The following is a 24,383-nucleotide window of genomic DNA, read 5'->3' as shown; positions in this document are numbered from 1 at the left end:
AACATGAATCACAAACACAAAGATCCACAGACGACCACAGCTAAAACTGAACTGACCCATTTTCTCCAGACCTCCTTGTTACACGAACAACTGATAGTTAGATTTTGTTCCAACAAAAGCAGCTCTTACACCACAAGAAAGCTGTAATATATTCTCTTCCACTTTCCGATTCTTTTGCTCCCTTTCATAATAAAATGCGGTCAGCCTTGTTTGTCTAAAAGGGTTGAGTGTCCTTAAAACAGAAAAATGTTTTCAAATAAATTTCAAGGCTAATGGTCCATATCAGGAAAGTGGCATTCAAAAAAAAAAAAAAAAAAAAAAATATATATATATATATATATAATAATAATAATAATAATAATAATAATAATAATGTAATTGGAGAAGAGAATGTAGCTAAAAGCACCTTGAATACAAGTGCCTGTGTCTTGCAGCCAGTGGAAAAAAACTTGGGAACGCCCTTCCACAGAACTGAGAGAAATATTTTAATCGACACTAAATCTAGGTTAGTAGATTACTTTCACTTTCAGCAAGAGGAAGGAGAAAGACAGGGAAAAGAAAAGAAAAAGATTAAGAGAGCAAAATAACAGAATGTACTGTAAGGTGGAGGAACAACTGAATAAATAAATAAATAAATAAAATAAAAAAAACATTAATGAATAACAATGTGGTTAAAAAAAAAGAAGAAAACAGATGTTCCTTTAAGCCATTTTTGTGCAAAAACATACATGTATATTGAACGTCACCAAAAAGAGTGAAAAATATCTAGATTTACAATTTACAACCTCCCAGCATCATACTTGTGTAATATTCAAACTAACCTCAAGTACATGCCCAGATATGCCAACACAGCCTACCAATGACTGACGCAAAAAACGTTTACCTTTTGCTGTAATTGCAGCTTTACAATAACTGCAATCTCCAAGATTACCTCTGTGAGGTCATGACGTTCATGCCCTTGTTCTGACTAGCTTACCCAACCCATGAACATGAGTGATGCAGTGTTCAACATGTTCTATACATCATGTGATAATAACTTTCTCACGCTGTGAACAAGCATTTGTTTTTTTATACACAATTTTACTGTAAATATCTCACAATCACTGCATAATTTCAATTACGATGTCAATTACATAGACAAGCCAGCAGTGAGAAAGCTGAGATTCTCCACAGCTGTTTTTACTGTGCTCAGAACGTTCTAGATGTTATCCTCTTCTCTACCATATTTTCTGGAAGTGAAAAAATAGTAGAGTGAAGTAGAAGCAGTACTTGCTTAAGTGCACTTGCCAACTAAGCCTGATCTAACATCCTGAAAGCAATCAATAAAACCACCCGACACAACACAGTGTGCACAATAAAAGTGAACACAACAGATGGGTTTCTGATATATTCTCAATACTTTTATATGTTTGATCAGAATAACGTATTCTGGGGAAAAAAGTTATAAGGTATAAGTAAACTGTTGAGCTTACTTGTAAGTTAATTAAACTCCAATGAGAGTGGAGCATTGCATGGGATTCACCACACAGACTGGATGCGAACCTGTGTCTTGCATTGTCACTATGACACAATGTGTCTGGAACACATTCTAGACCTTGCTTTAAAAAAAATTAAAATAAAAAAACAAAATCACACACTTACCGGCAGCCAAGGGTGGTCTGCAGCAGGGTGGTGATGCCCACACAAAAGAAAATGGTGCCAATCAGCTGACTGGTTGCCCATTGGTCATATCCCACACACATGGCCTCAGAAAGCAGGAAGGGTACAGCGATAGTTCCACTGAAGCAGGTAAGATAGTGCTGAGGAAGAACGGTGTGGAAAGAAAAAATATCAGTAATTTTATCTCTGTTATCTCTGTAAAGGAGAACATCAAATCTCTAGTCTGCTTCAATGTCAAAGGCTGCTTCACTGCTGTAAATTCTAGGGCCATTGCTTCAAGTTGAGTGTCACTGCTTTAAAGTCTAGTTTCACTGCTGAAAGTTGAGGGTGACTGCTTCAAAGTCTACGGCCTCTGCTATAAAGTCCAAGGTTACTGCAATAAAGTTGAGGCTCATTGCTTTAAAATCCAGGATTCATTGCTGTGAAGTTGAGGGTCACTGCTTCAAACTAGATGATCACTACTGTAAAGCTGAGCGTCACTGCTGTAAAGTTGAGTGTTACCGTTTCCAAGTCAGTGTTTACAGCAGTGAAAGTTGAGGGCCAGTGTTTCAAAGTTGAGGGTCACTGCTTCAAAGCTTAGCTTCACTGCTGTTAAGTCTAGACTTCAAAGTCTAGGATTCACTGCTTCAAACTCGATGATCACTGCTGTAAAGTTGAGTGTTACTACTGTAAAGTCGAGGGTCACTGCTGTAAAGATAAGTGTCACTACTTTGTAGTGACACTTTGTCATTGCTGTAAAGTTGAGTGTTATTGCTTCCAAGTCAAGGTTTCACTGCTGTTAAGTTAAGGGCCACTGCTGTAAAGTCTAGATTTTGAAGTCTAGGATTCATTGCTGTGAAGTTGAGGGTCACTGCTTTAAACTCGATGGTCACTGCTGTAAAGCTGAGTGTTACTGCTTCAAAATTAAGGTTTCACTGCTGTAAAGTTAAGGGCCACTGCTTCATACTCGATGTTCAATGCTGTAAAGATAAGTGTGTAACTACCGTAAAGTTGAGGTTCATTGCTGTAAAGTTTAGTGTTACTGCTTCCAAGTCAAAGTTTTACAGCAGTGAAAGTTGAGGACCACTGTTTCAAAGTCGAGTGCCACTGCTTCAAAGTTTAGCTTCACTGCTGAAAGTTTAGAGTCAGCAATTTTAAGTCAGGAGTCATAGCTGTAAAGTTGGAGTCCACTGCTTCAAACTCAGAGGTCACTGTTGCAATGACGAGGGTCACTGCTTCAAACTCGAGGGTTACTGCTATAAATTCTAGATCTAGTCAGTGCTATAAACCCTTAGTTGAGTCAATGTTGGTATATGAATATCTTAAACATCTGGGGCACATCACTCTACACTTGAATGTTCAAGCCAGTATGTCCACATGTGGCTGTGCATGTGTTTGTACCTGTAAACCTAGAAAAACACACAGGTACCAAGGTGGTGTGTCCTCTATGGTGTATATCATGTCACTTCTCCTGGCGTCTATGCTGTCTGTACTGTCCACAGTCTCTGATATGGAGCACTGAAGGGGAGAGGAAACACAAGACACATGGGATTCAGGCTCTGGGCTGTTCCTATGGTAACCAATCTCTATTACAGAGAAGTTGAGGGAGAGCTGTACGCTATAAACAGCATCAGCGCACACACAAACACACACACACACACAGCAAAACTGCTGGCAATTCAAACAGCATTAACAGGAAATCAGTTCCTCTATATGCAATTATCCTGACATGAACTCAAACAGCTAAATAAACTCCAAATTGATAGAAGATATTACTATAAGAGTTAAATATGTACTTAAACATGTTGTAATGGACAATACATACTTGTTTTAAAAATTTGACCAATTAAAACAGTGCAAGGATACAACACAGCCATAAAAGTCTTGTCTATGTCTTTCAGAGTTTTATTCTCAGATGCAACAGTTATTTGTTACGACAATTCAACTACCAGTTAAATAATTCTAATTTACGACAAAAATATAAGTGGGAACACAGAACCAGAGAGAGAAACAAACTAAAAAAGGATCCCAATGTGTTGCATCAGCATTGCTGTATTAGAGGCGAACACTGAGGAAATTCCTCTGCTTGTTGTGTGACCTCCCAAATCCCGTTCCCTCTGGGGGGGGGGAAAGTGCCAAGTCATAATGACTGAGCTATTACAGAACAGGGCTTAACACAGATAAGCATGACTGGTACAAGCAGCCCCTTGATTTAAAGATGAAGTGTGTAATTTCTAATAGTACCAAAAGCATTACGAAAAACTCACTTTGTCCTCAGTCTGGCTGTCTTTTGTGTAAATGGCCATGAGTTGCGTGTCCTCTGCGTCCTGATCTCCGGGGGTCTGCACGACACCATTAACCACCTGTCAAATACACAGAAATGTGCAAACATCACATATTTACCAAGTAACAAAATAAAGAAAACAGGGTACACTACTTGCAAACTCTTCCATTGTCATGACAAAGGATAAAAGTGGACGTGGGCATCTTGGCACGAAATCAGACATTATGCAGGTGAGTTTGGCACAGGATGGTTAAGGTTCCAGAAGCTTTGCTTTGGTTCTCTTTGCCAAATTCAAATGTCAGGGTTTCAGTGACAAGCGCATAGTTTTATCTTACATCTCATGATATTAGATCCACATCAAAACACATCAGTCCACTAAAGTTCACCAGGGCACTTGCTTAAATTTCAGAGACAGGGTTATGCAAATACAGTAAGTGACCACACTGATGTAGGGAAGAGTTCACCAGAACAAGGATTACATGAGGTTTAGCTCTAAAGTAGTGGAGATTTTGGTGGTTTCTAATTACATCATACTAGACGGAAGATTTAGATGGCTGCAAAACGGTCTCTCAAAAAACCTCAAACAATTATTATATACAGAAATGACTCAGCAAGGGGACTAGAAAAGAACACGCGCCACTAATAATTCATCATCAGTTTAAAAGAATGATATAATACATATAAATGGTACAACCATGGTTTGTTATGTAATTGCATTTAAGGGAGTGTTAGGCATGACTAAGGGAAACTTGAGTCTTGACACTTCTTTTTAAATGAGTGAACAGATAAAGTTTCAGAGAGCAGACCATAGTGAACTGACTGATAAAGGGTGACTTCTGTGAGGAAAAAAAAAAAAAAAAAAAAAAAAAGTACAAAGATTTTCTTACAGCATGTCTCTAATCTCTTGACATGTTTTGTTTAAATATGCATGCTTGGCAACAAAAACACTATCAAAAAGCAGCAGCTGCTTATAGGTTGTTCGGTTTGTTTCCCTTTTAGAAAAACCTTTCCTGCAGTGGTGAGATAATGCGAAAATGTTAAATGTTATATTGGGTAGAATTACTTAAGCATTTATTAATAGTAATGTTTATAACGTTTACAATGTTAATTTATAAAGAGATTATTCCTCGCTGTTAATTCAGGCCTGTTCGTAATAGATTAATTAATGTAATTTTATACTACAAGTTGAAATGTTGCAGTATTAAAAATGTATTATGATAAAATGGATAGTTCCGAGGCTCACCAAGCCTGCATTTATTTGATCAAAAATATAGTAAAAACAGTAATATTGCATACAGTTCAAATTTAAAGTATTTAAAATAATTGTTTTCTATTAGAATTATTTTTCAAATGTAATTTTTTCCTGTGATGGTAAATCTGAATTTTCAGCAGCCATTACTCCAGTCCACAGTGTCACATGATCCTTCAGAAATCATTCTAATATGCTGATTTGCTGCTCAAGAAACATTTCTTATTATCAATGTTGAAAACAGTTGTGCTGCTTAATATTTTTGTGGAAACGGTCACTTTCTTTAGAATTCTTTGAAGAAAAAAAAAAAAAAAAAAAAACGGCATTTATTTGAAACAAATATTTTGTAACATCAAATGTCTTTCCTGTCACTTTTGATCAATTTAATGCATCCTTGCTGCAATAAACCCTAAACATTTTAAAAGTAGTGTATTTACAACCCTACTGTGAAGTGTCACCATTATATATGACTTGTGTGTGTATCTTCAAAAGAAACCTTATGTATACCATGATTATAAATAAGTTGTTTGCCATTCCTTGTAGCTTACTGATACATGAAATAGAAAATTCAAAAAATTCAGCTTTTAAATGGCACATATTTAAGGTTGCAATTTGCACACCACATTGTCTTGCTTAAAAGTATACGTGACCACAGTGTCCTGTAGAGACACTGTAATAACAGGCTAGAAGGCATTGTTTCTGACCCTATGATTAGCATCATTCCACACAGACAAACGCACACTCACTGGGATGGGATAGAAGTGTGCACTGTGTTTGTTCTCCTCCTCATATTTGCCAGGCTCTGCGGCGGAGTCCATGGATTTGGAGGTGGTGTTTTTACCAACACCCATTCCTTCCCTTTGCTCCTCTGCCTCTTCCTCCTCCTCCTCTCCCTCTGGCTCTGTTCCTCTCCTCCACTCCCTCTCACGCTCTGGTAGAAACACTGCTGCTCTGGCTGTCAGCACACTCTCATGCTCCACTGATTGGCCAGCCAGGTCATCTGGGGTCAGAAAACAGAATGTTATTCATTAATAAATAATGACATGAAAGTGCTCATCTGATGACTTCCTGCAATCATTCCACAAAATAAAATGATAATCCATATAGTCATAAACCAATGTAATTACCTAAAAATCATCCCTTCGTTTTTTTCTTTTTGCTTTCATTTTGCTTCACACTCATTTAATGGAGGCAAAGGCAGAATAAACTGACAAATAAGTTATGCAATGAAATGTAATCTTAAAACAAATCAAGATCTGAGACCATTAATCAAATGATTAACGGTTTATAAACTCACATCCCACACTTTACAGTGTGGTTTTGGACTCAAACGACCATTTATATGACAATGATGTTTGATCAAACATCTACATTTATGGACACAAGCAAAAGATGATTTAAAAAAAAAATTGTGGTGAGGTAAAGAAAGTTTAAGGAGATGAAAAAAGAAAGTTGGAGGACAGAGAAAGCAGTGGGGAGAAGAATGATGAAGATAGGATGGGTGAGATGGAAAACAGAAGGGAAAGAAAGACACCGAGTGACTGGTGAAGGTCAGTACGCTTTATCAGCGGACCTTGTTGATTTTGGTAACAGTCAAGTCCTGTTTACTTTTCTTGTGGCCTTGGTCCAGCACCCTCCCTATTAATGACAGTGATTAGACATGTCAGCGCACCACCAACGGCTGCATCCCCCCAATACCGCCCATGATCCAGCAGTAGCCTTGAACTCTAGGACAATCACATCTGCTTGGTATCTAGAAGCCATCTGGGTCCACAAAACCCCCCTAAGTGCTACGCATGTCACGCCAGACTCCTACACGTGTCCAAACTAGCCACTGTAACAACAAACGTCAAGATATTTTGACATAATAGATCAGATATTTAGTAGAATGTTAATAGATTATTATTAGGATTAGTTATTATAGTTTTGCATTCAACATAGTTAGGACACGGTGTTATATTACTTTTTTGTTAATTTCCTCATTCATTCAACCAACAGATAACCGGTCAGACATATTTTAAACAAAATTAACACTTGATTGTTAGGTCGTCTTCAATTCATTAAAACCAAAATGGACCTTTAATTTCATTCTCATAATTTAAATCATAACATTGCCATAAACAACTCTAATTCTGGTCTCAAAATAGTTGGGAGTTGGGGGGCATGTTTACCATGGTGTAGCATCTCCTCTTCTTTTCAAAACAGTTTAAAGATGTCTGGGCATCGAGGTCATGAGTTTCTGGAGTTGGAATTTGGGCCCATTCTTGCCTGATATAGGTTTCCAGCTGCTGAAGAGTTTGTGGTCGTCTTTGACATATTTTTTGTTTAATAATGCGCCAAATGTTCTCTATAGGTGAAAGATCTGGACCGCAGGCAGGCCAATTCAGCACCCGGACTCTTGTACTATGAAGCCATGCTGTTGTAATAGCTGCAGTATGTGGTTTTGCATTGTCCTGCTGAAATACACAAGGCCTTCCCTGAAATAGAAGTCGTCTGGAGGGGAGCATATACTGTTCTAAAACCTTTATACCTTTCAGCATTCATAGTGCCTTCCAAAACATGCAATCTGCCCATACCGTATGCACTTACACACCCCCATACCATCAGAGATACTGGCTTTTGAACTGAACGCTGATAATACGCTGAAAGGTCTCCCTCCTCTTTAGCCCGGAGGACACAGCGTCCATGATTTCCAACAAGAACGTCAAATTTGGACTCATCTGACCATATAACCCTTTTTGACTTTGAAACAGTCCATTTTAAATGAGCCTTGGCCCACAGGACACGACGGCGCTTCTGGACCATGTTCACATATGGCTTCCTTTTTGCATGATAGAGCTTTAGTTGGCATCTGCAGATGTGTTTACCGACAGTGGTTTCTGGAAGTATTCCTGGGCCCATTTAGTAATGTCAATGACAGAATCATGCAGATGAGTGATTTTATACACTTTCACAGATTGGAGAGCCTCTGCCTCTCTAAGACATCCCTTTTATAGCTAATCATGTTACAGACCTGATGTCAATTAACTTAATTAGTTGCTAGATGTTCTCCCTGCTGAATCTTTTCAAAATGCCTTTCCTTTTCAGCCCTTGTGTTTCCCCCGTGCCAACTTTTTTGAGACCTGTAGCATGCATTAAATTTGAAATGAGCTCATTTACTGGATATAATTGTAAAATTTCTCCATTTAAACATTTGTTATGTTCTCTATGTTCTATTGTGAATAAAATATTGGCTCATGTGATTTGAAAGTCTTTTAGGTTTTCATTTTATTCAAATTTAAAAAAACGTCCCAACATTTCCGGAATTCGGGTTGTATTATGTCCAATATATGAAGACATTTTCTTGGAACAACCTTTTTTTAATAATATGATCAATTGTGTCTGCACCAATAGCCTCGTAGCCTCTCTCCCACTTCGCTTCCTGTCTAAATACTTAAAACGGAAAAAAATTAAATAGTTAAAAAAATGATCAATTGTGATCTCACATTTACTGTCATTTTAGATATCGTCTTAAAGTCTGTTTAAAGCAATATTAAATATGTGTTCTGAGTTTGTCAATGTGTTATTAGCCACCTAGCCAAATTCGAATGATAAAAAAAAAAAAAGTAAATAAAATAATTTATCAAAATCTTGAAAAATAAGCAGTATTCTCTGCTGTCAACCGCTGGGGTCGTGTCCACCGTCTGCACTGAAACCACGCCCACTCACGGGAAAGCTGCCACCTCTCTCAACTGTTAAATACCGCTACAACCTGAACCAACCAGGTAATATGCATTTACATGACGAAGACATAGCTAACTAGCAAACTGTAGGCTGTAGTAAATAACGGTAAAGACAGTAACTTACGATCGAGCACCGATGCTAATGCGCTCCAGTTATTATAGTGTTGGGGAAAAAAACTTTTAACTCCACAATTCAGTACTAGATATTTCACAGTCTTTATAACGTGTTTCCAGCAATACATTTCTAACATTGATGATGTGTTTAGAAATGATTCTTTGAATTGCCTTTACACAGACTTTAAATCAAAAGTCTTGTTTACATTTTACTGAGCAAATAGAGTTGATACTAGGTATCGGTGACATTCTATTGATTTTTATTTGGAAAGCAGGTGTCCTAGAGCAGCTGGGGACAGTAAAGAAATTAGTACCTAGTTCACACATCACTCCCACCAATCAGGTCGGCCGGAAGCATCTGTGTGGGAGGGGTTAAACTGGGAGAAGAGAAGGATAGAGAGAGGGTGGAAAAAGAGAAAGACAGAAGAAAAGAGGTAGGGAAATGGAAAAGGAAAAGGAATGAGGGTTGACAAAAAGAAACATAAGAGGAGACAGGCATTAATTAGCAGCCAAAATACAAATCACAAGCCATTTCATTTATATTTGATTATTCAAAGTATGTTGTTTAATTAACATGCTGATATTTTGAATGTGCTTGCCTATAAGCAAATCAATGCCTAACACTTAAAGCTTAAACAAAAATTGTCGGTTTAAAACAAGTTAAGCTCTACCAACATCATCTTTAGCATGCAGTTGATTACTACAGACAATCATTTTTACTTGTTCTGTGTACTTGTTTAAACAGGGCTTAAATTTTGCCACAGGTATTTCCCATAATTTTACTCATTCCTATAGACTATGAAATCAAATTAGTACTCTGAAAACTTTCACAGGCAGAATCAGTGATTCGTAACTACCACGTCTTCCCTTTTCACAAGAATTCAATTAGTATTGAGGACTGTTTTCTGTGCTCACAACCAAAGCAACCAACTTGAACCTGTTGTGAAATCTGTGTGGAATTATTATTTTTTTATTCCTAAACTGATTGGAGTTGGTATGCAAAATTTGCTGAATAACAGTAAATGTTACTGGACATGAAGACCCAATCTCAAACGGCACCTCACGGACCTCCTCATGCGAATCTACTCATTGCCACATGGAGTTATAAAATTGTGTCCTCTGCTAAATAGCACACAGTTGTTGTGAAGTAGAAGCTTGGGCATCCTTCCGAAACTGAAAGTGACTAAATATATGACTAAAACTAAATGCGATCTTGTCTGAATGCTGCACCAAATGATCTGGCAGACAAATGATGAGACATTCATTTAAATAAATAAACTCTGAATACACGAACTTGAGCACATTTTCTTAAAATAATTCCACTGATCAGAGATAGCTGGCTGTGTGTTGTCTGCATGTGTACAACAGTGTGTGTCTCTGTCTGTAGGCACGTAGACAAACAAAGTGAGCTGTCAGTTTATATCAACATTCAGCTTTACTGCTGTTAGTCATGACCCATCAAGTATAATACGTGTCCTCATAATGTGATCATCAACGGACGGTCCAAAACACAGTAGGACGGATCCATCCACAGATACTGCTATCACACATGGTTCGTCTTAGCAGATTTAGTCCTGATTTCAAACAGAACCAGATCCATTTGATTACATGACAGGCAGCTAAACAACTAATCCAACAACTCAAACTTCATAAACAAGGCATCAACATGAATCTGGCAAGAGCCTGAGGTGGAAAAATTCAGGGCCACAAAAATATTTGGCTAACTGGGGTGAGCCGTGTATATAATATCAATGCCGGACTTCAAAACAGAAACCTTAAACCTGAAGAACATCATCTCACTGGGAAGCAATTATTACTGGAGCAAGACTAAACCAACAAACTCAAAACAGCTTTAGGACACCAGATGAGGAGATTTAAGGGAGAACTTGAGGTGCTTTAAAGATCATGAAGAGACGACAGTCTTCTATTGTGGAAAGAAAATACTCAAGTCCAGACAGAACGTTTTGTAATATTCCCACAACAGTGTCTGTTGCCACACTGGTGACTAGCGTGTGAAGCACATTCTTCATTTTGGTCACCTTTAATGATCCCATTATCTCATAATTACAGCTTGCTGATGTTTAAAAGGTTAAACCTAGACATCCAACCTCTTCAAAAGCACATTTATAGACAAAACACACGGAGCTCATTTCTGCTGCAGCCTTCACGGTGAAACATCTGCTAGTCAGACGTTTGGTCGTGAAGGCCACAGAGAGAGATTGACAGCATGTAACAGTTCATTGCATACACATTTAGAATAATGTGAACGTTAAAAGTTTCACTTGTCTCATATGGGAATTCAGATGTGTCAAACCCAGTCCCAGAGACAATTCATTCATAGTATGTGCGACTTAAGTGTCCAGATACTAAATACGGATACAGTAAAATTGAAAAGATCTTTTCTATTTCAATTTTAAAATATTTAGAAATTGTAATATCTATTTTAATATTTTTAAAATGTCATTTATTCCTGTGATAGCAAAACTAAATTTTCAGCAGTCCTCAGGATTATTTGCTGAATAGAATGTTAAAAACAGAATTTATTTGAAATATAAATCTTTTAAAACAAATTATAAAAGTAGAGACTGTCTTTACTGGCAATTTAATGTGTCCTTTTTGAAAAAAAAAAAAAAAAAAAAAGACAACAACAAATACTTGACTTCACACTTTCGAACGGTATGTTTTTTTCCATGATGGAACTGAAACCAGAACTGGTCTGACAATCAATCCAGAGACTTGACTGACTCACTAGTTCTCGGCCATTAGCTTCAGAGGAACTCATCAAATTTCACACGCATCCACAAACTCAGCATTTATACATTCACAAACTTCCTCTTAAGTCTTGCTAAGATCATGCTGAATAATGTGACTTGCACTTCCCCGAGTCAAAAGTTTTAAAATGAGGGTCCATGAAGCCCCTAAGTATCCACAAGATGGTGCTACGGAGTTCACAGACAATTTTACAGAGAAAATAAAAATCTTCCAAAACATTTTAAGAGTAAGAAATATGATGCGCAAGGCACAAATAGTCAATATACTCTTTTCTTTCAAAGTTATTATAGCTACTGTTGTTCTTAACTCGCTCACTGGTTATCTGGCACTATTGTCAGCTTTTACATATTAACTGTGAATTTATTTTTGATATCGGTTTTTACTATTTATTGGGAAAATCATTGTAGAAATACTCCTGGCTTCAACTGGAAATGTTTCTGTAATATTATAATATGAGGTAGAAAGAAAAAACATTTTATACTAAAAATGTAACTGTACCTTAATGTAATGTGACAACAAAACCAATCTTAAGTGTCAATTTACAAAAATTGAGATTTCTACATCATCTGAAAGCTGAATAAATAAGCTTTCCGTTGATGTATGGTTTGTTAGGATATGACAATATTTGGCTAAGATGCAACTATTTGAAAATCTGGAATCTGAGGGTGCAAAAAAATCTAAATAATGAGAAAAACGCCTTTAAAGTTCTTAGCAATGCATATTACTAATCAAAAATTAAGTTTTGATACATTTACGGTAAGAAATTTACAAAATATCTTCGTGGAACATGATCTTTACTTTAATATCCTAATGATTTTTGGCATAAAAGAAAAATTGATAATTTTGACCCATACAATGTATTTTTGGCTACTGCTACAAATATACCCCAGCGACTTAAGACTGGTTTTGTGCTCCAGGGTCACATATATTAAATATTCTCCAAATAATCTGTATGCTGTTTGCAAAATAAGTTGTTTGAACATAAATGTGTGTTGGAAGTGTGTGTACACATCCATCCTACAATGATAAAAATCATTTTTTTTTTAAATGCTTATTTTAAAATCAGAATCAGCCTCAAATCAGGCTGTTCTGAAATTCCTGTCAATATGAGTAGTTCTGTACAGACCCCTCCCACAATAGTTGATTGACAAGGCCGTCTTACCTTTGACCCACCCTGAATGAGCTGAGCTGTCTGCCATTGTGTGACTCTGGTGCAGGGGAAGACAAGATATCTCCGATTAAGCGATTGAGGTATTGTGATGGATGTAATAATGAATATAGCAGTCGTCATTTACTCCCGACACCTGAGCTGCTGAAGACGCAGAAGATTAACGTTACTTTCTTTTTGAATGGAATGCGCTGATCCCGATCTGTCTTATGATCGCACTTATCATTCGTGATCCAGCTTCATCTACAACCCGAATTCCGGAAATGTTGGGACATTTTTTTAATTTTAATAAAATGAAAACTAAAATAATTTAAAATCACGAGCCAATATTTTATTCACAATAGAACATAGATAAATGTTTAAACTGAGAAATTTTACAATTTTATGCACAAAATGAGCTCATTTCAAATTTGATGCCTGCTACAGGCATCAAAATATTTGAGACGGGGGCATGTTTACCATGGTGTAGCATCTCTTCTTCTTTTTAAAACAGTTTGAAGACGCCTGGGCATCGAGGTTAGGAGTTTCGGTGTTGGAATCTGGTGTCCGAAAGCAAACATTTATTTTGCCTATGTCACAACATGAGGTAAATGCGGCCCTGTACATGATACTTTATGTGGACAAATTGGTTTGGACCAGTTGTTGAATAAACAGTTAACTTGAACCATTATGCCTGTCTATCTGCTTGACTGACAGTTTTATTGATCACTGTGAGAGTACTGACATGGTATGATGTGAATTCAATATAAAAATGAAATTTTTAAAAAATAACTTAAGATTGCTGAAGCTTAGCTTGCTACATTTCCCAGGGCTGTAGCTTTAGTATAGCGAAGCTTCATCTAATGAAGAGTAACTGTTAGCTTAGCTCACTACATGTTCCAAGTAGCTTTTATATTTGTTGGTCTTTGCCATTAAAAAAAAACAAAAAAAAACGCCCGAGTCATTATTCTTGTTTTTCACTTAAACTACATGCTTGGTTTCCCCCCCAGAAAGAGGCGACCTTTCCACACCCATGACAACACATTCTTCCTTACCCACTAATTCACTCAAATATGCTGTTTAATTAGCCCTCTCAGTGGTGAGGTTAGATTAGTGACAATAGCACAGCACAGTAGGAGCCTGACACCACAGGACAGCGGCCCCAGGCCCTGCGAGAGGAGATTTATGCATCACAGCACACCTCCGCAGGTGGGGAGGGTAGTGCAGGTCAAACTATTGAGTTTCTGTACAGTGAATATCAAAGAATGACAAATTCCTTTAGAAATGAATATATCCACTGTCTCTCTTGGATGCACATCAATTAAACACAAAGGGACCCCACGGGAAAAAAGGGGACATTTGACTCAACAGGGGGATCTGAAGAGCTTCTGTCAGCAGAACAGTGAGGGCTTGAATCTACTCTGCCCCAGATTTACTGCAGCACAGCAACAGAAATTTATAGAGGTGTGTATCAAATAAAAGATCTCAAGAGATACGGCACAATTAAATGGTGTTCAGTAAGAACAGGCTGATTAAAGTCAAAATAACAGTGTTTTAGATCTGAACTTCACAAAATGAGTTTAAAAGAATAGTACACACTGAATATGTACTCACTCCCAGGCCATCCAAGATGTTTAAGAGTTCATTTCTTCATTGAAGAAAATTTAGCACACCAATGAATCCTCTGCAGTGAATGGGTGCCGTCAGAATGAGAGTCCAAACAGCTGATAAAAACTAGGGCTGGGACAATAAATCGTTGCAGAATCGATTCCTGGATCGATTCTGATATTTTCCGAATGCATCACGATTACAGATTCTGAGCTTAGATTTTAACAGCAGATGGCACTGCATGCCTTAGGCTGTGTTTACACTGCAAGTCTTAATGCACAGATCCGATCTTTTGACCATATCCGATTTTTTGGCCCAGCCGTTTACATTCACTTTAGACACGACTGCCGATATCTGTGTTTACATTAATTCCCGCCCAAAAGGATTGTCTGCAGTGATCGCTTTACTATGCACATGGTAGACCCTCGGGTTTTAAATGGCCGTGCTATTACAATTCTTAATATAATTCACGTCGAATGGCCATTATAATTTGCCAGCATGGACAACGGCTGTCATGGATGTTTTGCAGCACAAAATCTGACTGAACGGATAAAGACCGTATTCGTCAGACTATTTTATCTACAGCTTGTTAAAGGTAGAATTCTTTAGTGAAATAAAGGTTATATTTATTGAAATGAATTCAAATGAATTAACGAGAGAGAGAACGAACGCATGCACCCACGTGCGAGCGAGCGAGTGATTGTGAAGCATTGAAAACAAGCAGGTCAGATGTCCAGATATCGGATGTGTATCCGATTAAAATTCACATTTGGAAGTGGCTCAGATCGGATGCGAAAAAAAAAATCGGATCTCGTGCGGGTTTTTGTGTTTACATGTGTGCAACAAATTCCGTGTCAGATGTGAGCAAAAGATCGGATTTTTTGTGCCAGTGTAAACACAGCCTTAGAAACAGCCGTTCTCTGCTTGTTTCGAAATCCTTAAACACACTTGAACCTAAAAATAATCATTCATAAAATTCGAAAAGGTTGAAGCAATTTACAAGGGCGTTCACAGTGGGCTGTGTTTACACTAATCTTGCATCATGAAAGCATTCTGAGCTGAAGTGAAATTACATGACTCGGCCGAACGCACAAGCGCTCTTCATCATGAGCATTTGAGTGTGCGGACAAAAACTAGAGTAGAGCGCCATCTGCTGTTAAAATCTAAGCTCAGAATCGATTCCAGAGGAATCGCGCCGCATTCGGAAAATATCAGAATCGATCCGTGAATCGATTCTGCAACGATTTATCGTCCCAGCCCTAATAAAAACATCACAATACAACATCACAAAAGTCTTATGAAGCGAAGAACGGTGTGTCTGTAATAAACAAATCTCATCATTACGACTAAATCTAAAGTCCTCCAATCCACGATATTTCTTTCTCCAGTAAAAAAAATCTTAAACAAGAGAGAAATATGCACAGATTCCAAACAAATATGTCAGTGGATTTTGATGTGCGAGGACAGAGGAGACTTTTAGAGTGGAGGAAGCATTATTATAGAATATTGGATTTAAAGTTAACTTAAAATGCATTGACGCATTTGTTTCTGACAAACATGCAACTTTTCGCTTCACAAGATTGACGGACTGGAGTCGTGTGGATTACTCGTGGATTATTGTGATGTTGTTATCAGTTGTTTGGACTCTCATTCTGACGGCACCCATTCACTGAATTTCAGGTAAACTTTAGCTAAACAAATTCTCATTTTTGAAGGAACTTTAAATGTGGAAGAGAGCGCTTAAAAAAAAAAATCAATATGAAGGGTAAACTCTTTAAACCTAATGATACCAACTCAAATAGACTGAATCAAACAGGTTATATATATGGATCCATCTGACAAAAGAGACACTTACAAAAGCCACTATCTTGTGACAAAAAAAAAAAAAGTCACCGTCAAGGACATTGTATGCCAAATTTTTAAAAACATGCGGTCAAAATCATGTGTCTCTCTCGTCTGCTTACGATGTAATTTTTTTTAAGGTCAACCACACATGAAATTCAAAGCAAATCACTAAACAGGGGCATCGCACATTGGAGCAAAATACTGTAAAAACAATTAATTCCAATATATAGTTCAAATACAGTTAAATCACCCTCTGCCTAAATGCTGTTGTTTTAACATTATGGTAGTATGGTATGGAGTTTGTCAAACAAAATGCAAAAGTTCGGAATGCAGAGCAATTTTTGCCTATAAAAGCTGATGGCAAGTATTTAACATCATGATGACTTCATTATCATTTGATGTAATGAAAAACCACCAGTGATCATTTCTCATAAAAGATGAATTTTCAGTGATAGTAGTAGCAAATAATTGTTTAAAAATGTGTAATAGCCAAACCATTTGTTATTCCTTCATTAAACACTAGGTTATGATGTCTTTTATGTGGCCTCTTTCATATCTGAAACTAGTCAAGGGACATGTTTGTCACTCTATACTGACAATGACCCATCAGCAAGAGGAGGCAGGAATGACTTGTTAAGGGTCACACCCTGAACAGATTCCCACACAACTTACTTCAAAGTACACTTTAATTCTAAGAGGTGTCACAAATGATATGCGCGCTCTGTGCATGTTTACAAGGTGCTATAGTACATGTGCACATAAAGTATAAAATTGCAACTGTCACAAATTTACTTGTCCTTCGTGTCAGAGGTAGCGTGAGCACTTGGAGTATGTCAGAAATAGAACAGGGCATCAGTTTACTGTCGGGGATTTGCCACGCCGCATCCAGTGCAGACAGAATCACTGATTATAATGGATTCTCTTTTGTTGCATGGCATCATTTGAATCTAGTGTCAACACAGTGTTAGCTGAAAGCTCAAACACGTTTTGCCTCAAATGTCATTAATGGTCACACACTTCTGCCCTTTGCTAAAGAACATATTGTTTTAAGCAATCTTTGTCTCAGCCTTGATTTGGCAGTTATTAAGAGACGGACTCATCTAATTATGCAAACTTAAAAAAAAGAAAAAGGAAAATTACACAAATCCCCTGTTAAACGATGGAGTTAAATCTGACAAATTGCCTTATGGGATATGAAAAACTGAAAGGGCGAGGTTTTTTCCCAGACGAGAAACCAGTGACATAAGAGAAAGGTTTCAAAGGTGTGATGGCCTCACAATTTGCATTACCACAAACCAATAGGATCTGAATTATACTGAAAGTACTATAATGATGATTTATTTAAAGGATCAACCTCAATCAGAGGCCAATAGGTGCAATTCAAAAGGTTGTTATTAAATACAACTTTAGAAACTACAACTACAGAAAATCTTAAAAGGAATAGCTAACAAAATATGAAAAATCTGCCATCATTTACTCACCTTCACGATGTTCCAACCCAGTGTAACTTTGTCTTCTGTAGGAAAACAAAATATATTTTGAGAAATGTCCATACAAGTTACCAAAACTGTTTGGTTACCAACATTTTTCAAAATATCTTCCACAGAAGTAAATAAGCCATGCAGGTTTGGAATAACATGAGGGTAAATAAAATAAAGGCAGACTTTTTGAATTTTTGGGGTGAATTAAATACAACACAGATGACAAAAAGGAGTAATTATCGTGCAAAAGTCACTTTGGTGAAGTTTTGAATCCCAATTTAAATCTCAGCGCTGGGCTATTTCACAATGGTTTCAAATGGGGCTCATTCAACCACAATTTAAAGTTTAATATCAGCATAATATTTTTTAATGAGTTTTGTTTTGAACTGCTATGCGAATTCAAAAAAAAAAAAAACTACAAAGATTCTTATTTAAATCAACATGTTCATTCTGTAAAGGATAAGAAAAGCCTAACAATGCAAATGTTTCCTCAAGAAAATCAGAAAGAGACAGAAAAAGAGAACAGAGAATCAAAATTAGTTTGAAATAGACTGAAATAGTGTTAGCGTGAGTGAGAGTGATGACATTTTTTTTTCCGCTTCAAGGGACTAAATCCCATTTTGTGAGTGATCAGATGACTGAGAAAAAGAAAGAATCAAAAAAGAGGAAGAAACACTTCAATAACCTCTTGTTTTCCAGTGGTGTGTTAGATAAGGTTTTGTGACTGTGAGCCTGCTGGTTTGTTAACACGCTCCATCAGCTTCACCATTTAATTACATGGTCCTCTCTTTACTTAGTTAAGCTCTGAGAAATCAATACAGTTAATTGGCAATTTCTTAAACAATCCACTTCTGGGCATGATTGGATTGTGAAGAGCAACTTGTGCTGACAAATGCTGATTCAAACTAACACAAAAGTTAGAGGAAAACAACAAAAATTCAGCCCTCTAGGCACAAAAGCTAATTAAAACACATTTATTAATGTAATGCATCACAGATGAGAAATACAACTATTAGGATCCACTGCCTTTAACTTTTCTGTACAATATTTAGGCAAGTCCAAACCAAGCACAACAGATTTGTTTAAGCAAAGCATTCCACTCAAAAGAGTCTTCTGCTGCTTGACAGCCTGTGCTATAAAATGCAGCTGCCACAATCCAGTCTGTGTTCCTCCGAGCTACATCTGTTTATCTAAACTGTTTATGCAATCCTGGACGTCTTTCAGTTCATATAATATTAAAGGAATGGCTCAAAAAGAGAAGAATCAATTCTGTTCTCAGAGACATTCGTTATCTTTAGCAAATGGGATCAAACTGACCATTAATCAATAAATACACTGGTGAAATACTGTCATTATTGGCATCTAGGTGGAGATGTCACTGACCAGACAAATACTAAAAGTCATAGTTCATACGACACCACACGAATGGACATTTCAGGCATCATTTACTGTGAATGACTCATAAGCAAATATCAAAAAACAAATGAATCAGAAAGACTGAGAGCACAAATTGGCTATAGATGCCCTTTATGCATAACTGGAAGGTTGGAGAGGGCATGTTTTGCCATTCATACTGCAGCATTCTCTTAATGTTTGATCAAACGATTTCCATTCCCAGTCATTCATGATTGCTGGGTAAATTCATTCCATAGAGATTGCTGAGGAAAATTTAAATTTATATGTCAGGTAGCAAGTTCTTATATTAACTAATGAACAATTTTGAATATCAATGTAAAAATGTTTACAATAATATACACATTTTTTTAATGAGACCTTCAACAGACAGGCCCATGTTATCAAGATGGCTTGTGGAACATTTTGCTCTACGATCAACATCTTGCTGAATACATTTTTCAGAGCTGAGCAATATTATAAACATATAGACTACTGCTCAATAACTACTGCTTTTATTTGCAAGAATATGATAACTTGATCAAAAGTGACAGTAAATACATTTATAATGTTAGCAAAGATTTATTTTTCAAATAAATGCTTTTCTTTTGCAGTTTCCATTCATTCCACACACACACACAAATATTAAGCAGCACAGCTGTTCGCAACATCAATTTCTGAAGGATCATGTGACACTGAAGACTGGAATTAACCTAGAAACTTTTACTAGCCCACATCACCTACTACCCATTTCCTTGAACACCATTTATAGTTGTGAAATCACTAACGGAAAACATGCCCCGATTACCAAAACCACTCATGATATTTAATGAGGCACAAACAATAAAGGTCCAGGTTGCATCACATGAGTCACAGATGGTGACTTCAGATATTGAACCTGCTCACATCTTCCTCACATGCTTCACCCTGTGTCACCTCTTCTATCACATTATTACTACCCTTGACATACATCTCAAAGATAACCAAAACAAGTATACCTTTATTTAATTAACCAAGATAAGAATGTTTAATATTTAAACTAGCATATCATCACACCGGATACATAAATTAAAAATAATTGTTTCACTGCTTTTGATGGAGATACCATATACCTGATACTGTGTTGCGTTCAGTTTAATCAAACGTGACATTTTAACATAATCTTGTTTTATTATTCCGTTATTAAGTGATGAAAAGCATCAAGCATGTGCGCAGCCTGTGAAAGAGAGAGCTTAACTCGCTGTCACTGCTAGCTATTATAAGACGAGAAAATACATCTCAAACCAGACAGACTGAAAGCACGTGGCCTTTAGAAAAAAAAAAAATCTCCCAACAGACATATCAATAGTGCTGAACGACATCCATATTGCAATATCATGTTTTATACACACATACACTGTAAATGATCATATAAAAGAATCGTCTTTATTGTAGATAGAAGCAACCCAGCTACAAGCCAGCATCGCATCTCTGAACCAGGAATCTTGAGGTGTTGGGATGCGACTAGGACATTTTTTTAATCATTATTACGCCTATTTGATATTAAGAAAATGCATATTTACAATTACAATACACCACCTGGGGGATAAAACACAATGACTCGTTATTTCTCACCTTTCCGGGAAGAAAAAAATCGTTGTCCTCTTCTGTAATTTCCCCTTGTGTTCTGTTGTGGTACCTTGTAGCAGCGCTGAGTGTCCTACTTCACCACTACTGCGGGTAAATGCAGGAACAGCGGCTTTCTCTGAGCAAACACCTTCGGCAGGACACAGTCTTCTGACTAGACGGGCTTATATGATGAGCAGGAGACGGGTGGAGCGATTTTTCCCTGTTACATATCAACACACGGACATACACACAGCACACGGGGCACTGTGGTATTTCAACGCATGCTCAAAACAAACTCTGACGTCGGAACGCTCATAAACCCCGCCTTCTGGTGACTCTCGGCCAATAGAATCGTTCACAGGCGATGACGCAACATCCCAGGCGTCTCTTTTGCCGGTGTCGTGTCTGCCCTGTGATTCCATAAACCCGCTCAGTGCAGCCTCTTCACACGCCCCCTATCGCCTCACAGGACTCCCATTTCCTCCGATGAGCTGTTTTAACAGTAAAAATGGCGCCGCCAGTCTGTTTTTAATCAAATATATTTAAATTAAATAAACACACGTTTAAAATAACTTTAAAATAAATCATATTTTAAATAAAAAGCTAGTTAGGCGCCTTTCGTGTCACTGAAGGCCATTCGTTGTGTTTCTAGGCGCCCCCTTCCGGTCTCCAGACTGTACTGCGTTGTTACTTAATTGACCTACATTCAGTAACCGCTACATAATGACATGAAACCAATGATCTTAGCTGCACTTTCCACATTACAAAACAGTTTTTGACTAGTGCCTTACCAAACTGGCTTAAACGTTTAAATACAAGTACATTTCCAACAGGATGGAATAAAAATAACAGCCTTTAGCTATAACCTTGTTTTTTTTTTTTTTTTTTTTTTTAAATGTCATTATTACCAAACATCATTACAAAGCAAATTATATATACAGGGAGGTCGCTGAGTGACCGTTATTTTCCACCAACAGAGGGCCATTGAAGACACAGAAGAAGCAGTGTTTGTTGTGGAAATGTTACATTTAGGGGTTTTGCTAAGCTTTCAGTGAAGGGTTTAAAAGTGAGCAGAACACCACTGACTAGACAGATCACTGAACATGTGAACACAGGCTTACAACAACAGCACTGAATAAAGAAACTTGCAGCCGCTTTTATTATATTGTTGCACTTTATGATTGGTGGTAACAGAGCAGAGCTACACTAGAAATTAAAATATTTAAGGAACTGTCTACATGCAATTTCTACAACTTAGAATTGCTTTTACATCTTAAGCATGGACATTCTCGAAATATGCACACAAAGGGAGCATGTGTTCTCTAAAAATATTTACAGTACCTCATGACTCTGTACTTCCCCCTAGTGGTGTGAATAGTTTATTTCAAAAATGTCCTTTTACAAAAAGTCAGCTTGTGTACATGGCATTTTCCTAATAAGCAGGGAATGAGAACGATGAATGAGTTTGTATGATCTTTTCTCAGGTTTAATGACTGGAATGCTTGAATTACAAACATAATTGGAGTAGGATTTAACAATAATGGCCTAAAAATAAGTGTTTAGCAGAAGAAAGGGTGGGTTTACCTATGTTTAGTAGGCCTACACAATTTTTAATGCAAGCTGTGTGATCATTGCTTATATGTTTGACAGTTTTTTTTTTTAAAACCACCCGGGCCTGTACATGTTACAAATACATTTGTAGTAAATAAGTCATTAGTTAAAAATGTATTTAATTGAGTTATTTCAGTTTATGTAACAGTTCTTTCTGTTCCTCGAATCTGATTGGCAGACAGGAGTGCAACATTCAAGTGATAACAGAACTCCAACCGTTTCACCGTTTGTATCACTCCGCTTGTGGTATTTCTATAATTTTATAAATAAAAGGCTACTGTTTTTGTCATGGAATGTAGTTTTAAGAGTTTTTTTTAGGTGAGAATTTACTGTTTAGGCTTCAAATATGCAATTTGTTAATAAAAGATAGCCTCTGTATGAAAATTTGCTTTGACTTTTTCAGAAATGTGAGTTCCAGGGCATCAGCAGCTGTTTAGCACACGTGAACCCGCCAAGAGCAGCCTTACCTCGGCCAGATCTTCACACGAGTAACAATATGGTGTGCTATATGGCTGTATATCAGCATGGTTGTGATTCAGCCATAGGCTCGAGCTCCGCAGGCCTTAAAACAACTCTTAAAACTACACTCTGTATTTGCTCATTTAAATAATCGTTTTCTGTATATTTACTGTACATTTTATATGAAATACACAGTATTTCTACGTTGTCCAAATTTCTACCTTAAAATTTAAATGATTTTCTCAATTAAATATCCCCCCTTTTTAACAAATCACACCCTGCTTATAATCATACATTCACATGATGACACAGGACAACACAACATCCGCTGATTGCGTCTTCCATAATTTAATATCTGCACTTAAGCTATAAATGGAATGAATCAATAAATGCATTTCTGGTCAGAAATGCACACAGGAAGTGATGTCACTCCTGGAAATAGCAGCAGTTAAGAGGAAGACCTGAACAGATGGGAGAAATAATCCCAGTTAGCTGTAGTGCTTTCATAATACATGAACAAGTAGACAGAGTTGACTTTTCTTCTTCCTGCTTATTTAAGTGCTCATGTCCTGAATCAGTAGCTAATCTATGGTGCTAATTGATGGATGTAGGTTAGTGGGTCTATAGGGCTCACTCAGATTTTACATGGTTTAATACTTTGTTATCTTATCACATAGAAGCTGTGATAAGAAAGAAATCAGAGATGGAAGATATTATGGGAAATGTGAAGATAAACCACAACCACTAGAAACGATACATGAGAGTAAGGTGAAAAGTGCAGAGATTAGAAAAGATTATATTCCCTAGTCAGACACCCAAAGCAAACAAAATGGAGAAGTGTCTCCAGCATGAACCAGATCACACACAGACTTCCATAAACATAGCAAATGGGCATAAGCATTTCTGTAAGGACATGATATTCTATGTAAACACATCCACAGTCATACCCAAAGATATTTAGTTTCAGATCACTGTGTTAAGGTGCAAATCTTTTCCACTTTTCCTGTTTGCTTGGGTGCAGTTTGTATTATTTTAACACACAGGATTTGGTCTTGTAATAACTGGCACCTTTCTGATCTCTATTCACACACACACACACACACACACACACACACACACACACACACACACACACACACACACACACACACACAGTTCCTTTAAGAGTGGCATGTTTCAAGGAAAGCATCAATGTCTTTTAAAAGCTAAATATTTGAAAATATATAGGCTATATATTTTTTTTAAAATACAATTTTAGATTTTTAAAAATTGTTAATTATTCATTTAATATTATAATTTCAGAAATATCAGTAATACTAACAATTTGTTATTTTAAGTACTTTTAAGCAGTGTTATTTTAATATAACTGATATACAATTTTAGTTTTTGATATTTTAAATTCGATTTTATTTTCATTTTTTGCTTTCATTCTAATTTTAAAGTTTTACATTAA

The 24,383-nt window shown here is 36.9% G+C and overlaps 1 protein-coding gene across 4 annotated transcripts in view; it reads right to left on the bottom strand.

The window, feature by feature from the left end:
• The window catches only part of slc23a2 (solute carrier family 23 member 2), a 33,953-nt gene extending 12,791 nt beyond the window's left edge, over nucleotides 1-21,162 (bottom strand). The window contains exons 1-7 of one of the 4 annotated variants that reach the window (XM_058784930.1): nucleotides 20,867-21,162; nucleotides 17,861-17,895; nucleotides 9,322-9,384; nucleotides 5,918-6,171; nucleotides 3,906-4,001; nucleotides 3,040-3,156; nucleotides 1,642-1,799 (exon numbers count right to left, since the gene is read on the bottom strand). In XM_058784930.1, coding sequence (XP_058640913.1) covers nucleotides 1,642-1,799; nucleotides 3,040-3,156; nucleotides 3,906-4,001; nucleotides 5,918-6,171; nucleotides 9,322-9,334 — 638 coding nt within the window. In that variant the 5' untranslated portion in view covers nucleotides 9,335-9,384; nucleotides 17,861-17,895; nucleotides 20,867-21,162. The remainder of the gene's footprint in view (nucleotides 1-1,641; nucleotides 1,800-3,039; nucleotides 3,157-3,905; nucleotides 4,002-5,917; nucleotides 6,172-9,321; nucleotides 9,385-17,860; nucleotides 17,896-20,866) is intronic. The other 3 variants (XM_058784931.1, XM_058784933.1, XM_058784932.1) reach the window with 3 other exon arrangements.
• Between the last annotated feature and the right edge of the window lie 3,221 nt (nucleotides 21,163-24,383).

The sequence above is a fragment of the Onychostoma macrolepis genome, chromosome 08 (genome assembly GCF_012432095.1).
Source record: "Onychostoma macrolepis isolate SWU-2019 chromosome 08, ASM1243209v1, whole genome shotgun sequence".
NCBI lineage: Eukaryota > Metazoa > Chordata > Actinopteri > Cypriniformes > Cyprinidae > Onychostoma > Onychostoma macrolepis.
Note: the sequence above shows the minus strand (reverse complement) of the source record. Positions and strands in the feature narration are given on the sequence as shown.